This window comes from Kryptolebias marmoratus, linkage group LG14 (genome assembly GCF_001649575.2).
Source record: "Kryptolebias marmoratus isolate JLee-2015 linkage group LG14, ASM164957v2, whole genome shotgun sequence".
NCBI classification, from domain to species: Eukaryota; Metazoa; Chordata; class Actinopteri; order Cyprinodontiformes; family Rivulidae; genus Kryptolebias; species Kryptolebias marmoratus.
In genome coordinates, this window is record NC_051443.1 from 26,293,645 (window position 1) to 26,300,008 (window position 6,364).

A 6,364-nucleotide genomic window follows, 5' to 3' on the forward strand; every position below is an offset into this window, starting at 1 on the left:
TTGTGAGTAAAGATGGAAGCACGGCGCTCGGTGGGACGCAGCTCGCCTGCAGGTACGTTTACAGCCTGAGGAGGGTTATTCATCCATTCATCCATCCATCCATTCATTCATCCATTCATTCATCCATTCATTCATCCATTCATCCATCCATTCATTCATTCATTCATCCATTCATTCATCCATTCATCCATCCATTCATTCATTCATCCATTCATTCATCCATTCATTCATCCATCCATTCATTCATCCATTCATTCATCCATCCATCCATCCATCCATTCATTCATTCATTCATTCATCCATCCATCCATCCATTCATTCATTCATTCTGATTTCTTGTTTCTAACCCTCTCAGTGGAGCTCCTGGTATCTTCGAGCCGGTGGTCATCGAGACTCGGTGAGAATCGAACCGTCGGGTCTTCAGCCTCGTCAGGACGTCTCTCAGCGCTGAACAGCGAGTGTTTCAGCTTCCTGGCGTTTGATTGGCTGGTTGGAGCGGCAGCGTCCTCCATTAATGACGACTGACACAAAGATCATCGCTGCAGCTCCTGAGAGGTCGAGACCGGACCAGAATCTTTAATCACTGGAAGTTATTTTACCGTTTGATTCTGAGGATTCATGACCTGCTGAAAAACACGGTTAGCTGTAGCATTTAGCTGCTAGCTGCTAGCTGCTAACGTTCCTCAACCTTTAGCTGTTCGCTGCGTCCTCATGTCAGGATTTGTCCCGGTGATAAAATAAAGTTTGAACTTTTTATTTACATTTAATCTTAAATGACTCAAAGGAGTTTAGCTGTAGCATTTAGCTGCTACTGCTAGCTGCTACTGCTAGCTGCTGCTGATATTTAAAGGAACGTTCTGTCTGTTTTTCCTTTTTCTTCAGGAGCTTCAGAACTTTGGTTTCTTTACTGAACTTTATGTTCTGCTCTGAGCTCTATTCATTCAGAACTCTGTGAGTTCGGTTCTGTGTCTGTGGTTCTGTTGGGTTCTGAAGTTCTGTTGGGTTCTGATGTTCTGATGGATTCTGTTGGGTTCTGATGGGTTCTGTTGGGTTCTGTTGGGTTCTGATGTTCTGATGTTCTGATGCAGGAAGACCAACAAACAGTGAATTCACGTTCCGTCCGGTGACGGGTCAGGTTCTGTTTTCGGACCAGCGGGCTGGTCTCCAGGGTGCTGCAGAGGTTGACCTTTGACCTTTGACCTTTGACTTGAAACTGTTTCCTGTTTCACAGAACAGTTTTCTGTCTTCGTCTCGTTGAGGATTTTATTTTCTTTATATTTGGTTTAAAGGGTTTTATGTTCTGTAATAAATCAGTGTTTGTGGGATTTTAATGATTTTATTTTTCTCTGCTGCTGCTTTAATGGGTTTAATAAAGGGAAACTTTTTATTTAATTTTGTGAAATATTTAATTCACTTTAAGTTTAGGAAAAAGGGGAAACTTTTATATTTGTAGTTTTTATACATGTGTCTGATATGAGATTTAAATATGAACAGGTTAGATCAACTTTTGGTACCTTATTTTGAAATGGCTGTAAACAGGAAGTCCTGTTGAAAATGGTTGAACTGTTTTTACTTCTTGTATTTAAAAGTGACCAAACGTATATTAAAGTCATGTTAGCTGTTTTATTTGTATTAACTGAGTTTTAAAAGACAATTAAAAAGAGAACCTGTGATTAACTTCATCTGTGTTTATTTGGGTTTTATTCTGTTTGTAGGACTTTTATTTTTACTGAATAACTCTAAGCTTTGGTTTAGTTTTTGTTAAGTGACAGCACAGTCTCAGGTTTTTACATCTCAGACTTGATTTATTTTTCTTTATTTTATTTACTTTTATTCAGACAGTTAGTACAGGTAGTCTTATTTATTTATTTTTATTAAATTTCTCCTGATCAGAAAACCATAAATGTGCAGCAGGGTGGTTTTTGTTTTTTACCTTAATTACAAGCCCATACAAAAATAAACTACAGTTTTTTTAAAGTTTTATGTTTAATATTTTAATGACAGAAGTTTCACAGAGCAGTGATGACAGAGGCCGCCAGCAGGGCGCGCCGGAGGTCCTTCAGGTGAATTCTTCCTGCCGCATTTAAGCGAAGAAGAAGAAAACCAGGAAGTATCAGCAAATAATCCTTCAGTACGTGGCTTTTAAAATGGTAAGAAATAAAAACTTATTGTTAATAAACAGACGCAGATAATAAAAACAGGTTTAAAATCAGTTTTAGTTTTTAAAGCGGTTCAAACAGATTTAATTTGTGATTTCAGCCTCAAAGAATCAGCTTTTAGCTTCGTTTTTACCATAAAATATTTGTTTTCGTCGTTTTTAAACATTATTATTATTATAAACTTTGACTCATTTTTGACTTCGTCTCGTTTTATAATCATTTAATCAGTTTTTAAACACCTCCTAACTATTACTATCATATTTACTGATGCAGGTTTTTCTGTTTATTCAGATTTTAATCAGATATTTTCTGACAAGAACTGAAAGTTTATAATAATGTTTTTTTTTTGCCGAACTGACAGAAACTCAGTTTGTTTTGAAAATCGGTTTTTAGGATAAGAGAGTTTGTGTGAATTATTGATTTAACTTAAAATGTTCAGATATTTGTTCAGAGTTTGGTCTGAAGTTTAATTATTTGAATTATTTTTATTTTAGAAGCTGTTAAACAGTCAGAAAAAGAAATAAAATAAACTTTATTTCATTTACAACAGTTAGATTAATTTTATTTAATTTTTAAAAGGTTCAGTTTGTAATTTCTTTGATTTATTTTGTATTTTTTGGCAGAAAGTCTTAAATTAAAGGAACAGTTGAACCCAAACCTGAAACTCGCGGACCTTTCATCCGGTTCTGAGTTCTGTGGGTTTTGGACCCGGTTTCTGTGTTTTCAGGCCTCCGGAGCGGATCGAACTGCTGGGATGGGTCTGGTTCTGTTCAGCCTCCTGCTCTTCTCTTATTACACCGTGTGGGTCATCGTCCTGGTAGGTTCTGTTGGACCGGCCTGGTTCTGATGAACTCTGACCCATTCAGCTGTTTCTCTGCTTGTTTTTGTCTTGTTTCAGCCGTTTGTCGACGCCGATCACGTTCTGCACAGATACTTCCTTCCTCGGGAGTTCTCCGTCATCCTGCCTGGCGTCGCCGGCGTCGTCCTGCTGCTCTGCATAGGTCTGCCTTCAAACCAGAGTCAGGCGTTTATTTCATCTTTATGTTAGAAACCATCCATCGGGGCGTTTCAGGCAAATAAAATGAAATAAATGACAAAGAAATCAGAATAAAAAAGCAAAACATGGAAGATTTCTGCTTCTTTTTGTCTGATATGAGAGGAAAGTCGTTAATCTTCATGTTTTTCGTTTCATGTTTCCAACTCTTCAGATGATGATTTTTTGTTCTGTTTCCTCCTCAGCTGCCTTCACGGCCGTCGTCCTGCTGAAGAACCACAAACCGAAGAAAATGGATTAAACTGTTTGAGCTGAATCTACTCGACCGTCACGTTTAGAAAGTTAGATTTAAAGAAAAGTTTCCTGAATCTGTTGGTTTAAATCAGGTTTTTCATCTCCTCACAGAAAGAGTTAAAGTTTAAAGAAAACAGAATAAAATAAAAGCTGAAACTCTTCCTTCAGAGTCTGTAAACGTTAAAGTCAGAGGATTTATCTATAAATACTGTCATAATGTAAGAAAATCCTTCTTTTTCTTCTGAATGATGTAAATACTTCCTGCTGTTATTTGTCACAAAAAGACAATAAATCTGTAAAATAAAATGTTTCTGAAGTTCTGAGATTCAAACTGCAGCAGAAATATAAAAAATATAAAATATTAAAGCTGCTTCAAACAAACATTTAAGATTTTACTCTAAACAAAATAAATTATTCTTTCATTTTAAACTTTTATAGTTTTAGATCTTTCTTTACTTTAGGCTCCGCCCACTTCAGTCAGTTTTAAAATGGAGTCAAACCCAAACAGGTTTTTTATAAAGTTTGTTTTTAATAAATTCCTGTTTTTAGTGGATCCCTGTGAACGCATCACTCTGTCCCAGAAAACAAAACGATGGCGCTTTTTTTACTCATTTTTACAGTTTTATTGTTTTATTGTTTTTTCAGTCATTCGTCAGTTTTTATCCTGAAACTTTGATCCAAATAAAAACTGAGAGGAAACCTAAAAACAACCAAACAAAGAAAAACAAATAAAAGAAGTTCTGGGAGAATCTCTCTGAATTAATTCTGTTTTATTTTGTAATCTGAAGCTGTTGATGTGTCTCTCTCGCCCCCTGGTGGTGTGGTGTGGATACAGCAGTTTGTTCAGATGAGGATTTATTATAAACTTTATTTAAAAAAACACCACAAATGTCAGAAGAGCCTTAGATTCATTGAGTCTGTCGTCCGTCTGAGGTTGGATTAAAACCAGATTTTAATTTTTAATGTTTCTGTTTCTGTTTGTAAAATAAGGAGGAACATCAACCAAACGGTGGTTTTAAAGAACAGACGTTCTGAAATGCGGGTCTGCACTCAGTGTCAACAAAGCACTTTATTCTGAGAATAAAAACGTTCCGACATTAGGACCGCCGGACTTCTCCTCAGAAAGACTTCTCCTCAGACAGACTTCCAGTCCCTTCGGCTGTTTCTGTTTCTTATTTAAGGACAAATTAATCAACAATATTCTGCTGATTTAGTTTCTTTATGAGTTTTTATTGAGTTTTTGTTACAAAAACCTTTAAAAGGTCAGATGTTTGCTGAACAGCTTCGTCTGCAAACAATCAGAGAGAATGCTCTGTCATCGGGTGTGTGTGTGTGTGTGTGTGTGGGTGAGTGTGTGTGTGTGTGTGTGTGTGTGTGTGTGTGTGAGTCTGTGTGTGTGGGTATGTGTGTGTGTGTGTGTGTGTGTGTGTGTGCTGGGATCTGGCAGCTATCTGATCCCTGCAGCCCAGGAAGCTGAATACCGAGCCTCAGATGGAGCTGTCAGCAGACGGAGGACCGGAGCTCAGAGGTTCTGACTGGATCCGGTCTGGATCTGCAGACTCAGTCCTGGTCTGGGTGGGACCACCGGCTGATCCAGGATCTGCTGGTCATTCTGCAGGCATGTGATTTAGAACCCTGACAGCTGAGTCTTTTAACTACGGACCGCCGGACCCTCTGAGACCACCACAGACCCTCTGAGACCATTTCGGACCCTCTGAGACCACCTCAGACCCTCTGAGACCACCTCGGACCCTCTGAGACCACCTCAGACCCTCTGAGACCACCTCGGACCCTCTGAGACCACCTCGGACCTTCTGAGACCACCACAGACTCTCTGAGACCACCACAGACCCTCTGAGACCACCTCAGACCCTCTGAGACCACCACAGACCCTCTGAGACCACCTCAGACCCTCTGAGACCACCTCGGACCCTCTGAGGTGAGTTAAAGCTTTTAATCTGAGGATGAGGGTTTTAATAAGACGATCAGATCTGATCATGGATCAGATCCAGCTGCAGACATCCAGATGTCTCTTTAAGAACCAACCTGCAGGGACAGAATCTGAGGACCAGCAGTCTGAGAGGTTTGGTTCTGCTGCAGGTTCCTGATCATGTTCTCCGACGTTCTGTTTGATTTTACACTTTTGCTTTTAGTGCAGATCTGCCGTCAGCTGCTGACGAACTGTTTCCATCACAGATCAATGAGAGGCGGAGGCGTCCATCAATCAGATGTGCTTTTCAAAATAAAAGAGGAAAGATTTAAACCCACATATATCTGAGGTGAAAACGTGTTTCTGCTGCGATGGTTTCATTTCTATCTGCTGTAAACGATCCTGCTGCAGCTAATTAAACATTATTGAGGGCTTTTCTCTGCTCCACCTGGACTTAACTCACCTGAGAGACAGGAAGTGATGTCATCAGGTAAACAAGCTGAGCTGGGCTCACCTCATTCAGAGCTCCGGGGGATTTCTGTTTGGAAAATAAAAGACAAAAAATTAAAATAAAAACATTAATTAAAAAGAATAAAAACCTGCAGAAAAACAGAAACAATCAGAAGTTTTTAAAAAAGAAATCAACTAAAAACTATTATTTATAATAAAATAATATCACAAATTTAGAATTTAAAATATGTAATAATTCATTTAAAAATAAATTAATTTGGACATTAATCACTCCAGATGTTTCAGCCCTGACTCCAGATGTTTTTAGCTCTGACTCCAGATGTTTTTAGCTCTGACTCCAGATGTTTTAGATCTGACTCCAGATGTTTCTGCCCTGACTCCAGATGTTTTTAGCTCTGACTCCAGATGTTTCTGCCCTGACTTCAGATGTTTTTAGCTCTGACTCCAGATGTTTTTAGCTCTGACTCCAGATGTTTCAGCCCTGACTCCAGATGTTTCAGCCCTGACTCCAGATGT

The 6,364-nt window shown here is 38.8% G+C and overlaps 1 protein-coding gene across 2 annotated transcripts; it reads left to right on the forward strand.

Moving 5' to 3' along the window:
* The first annotated feature begins 2,019 nt into the window (after positions 1-2,019).
* On the forward strand, positions 2,020-3,772 carry dpm2 (dolichyl-phosphate mannosyltransferase subunit 2, regulatory). 2 transcript variants are annotated; one of them, XM_037979404.1, is made up of 4 exons: positions 2,020-2,150; positions 2,887-2,976; positions 3,058-3,178; positions 3,399-3,772. In XM_037979404.1, the coding sequence occupies exons 1-4, from the start codon at positions 2,148-2,150 to the stop codon at positions 3,452-3,454; spliced, it is 270 nt and encodes an 89-aa protein (XP_037835332.1). In that variant the 5' UTR covers positions 2,020-2,147; the 3' UTR covers positions 3,455-3,772. The 2 variants fall into 2 exon arrangements, with proteins under 2 accessions (XP_037835332.1, XP_017260636.1); XM_017405147.3 differs by having other exon boundaries at positions 2,023-2,150; positions 3,058-3,160.
* The last annotated feature ends 2,592 nt before the right edge of the window (positions 3,773-6,364 follow it).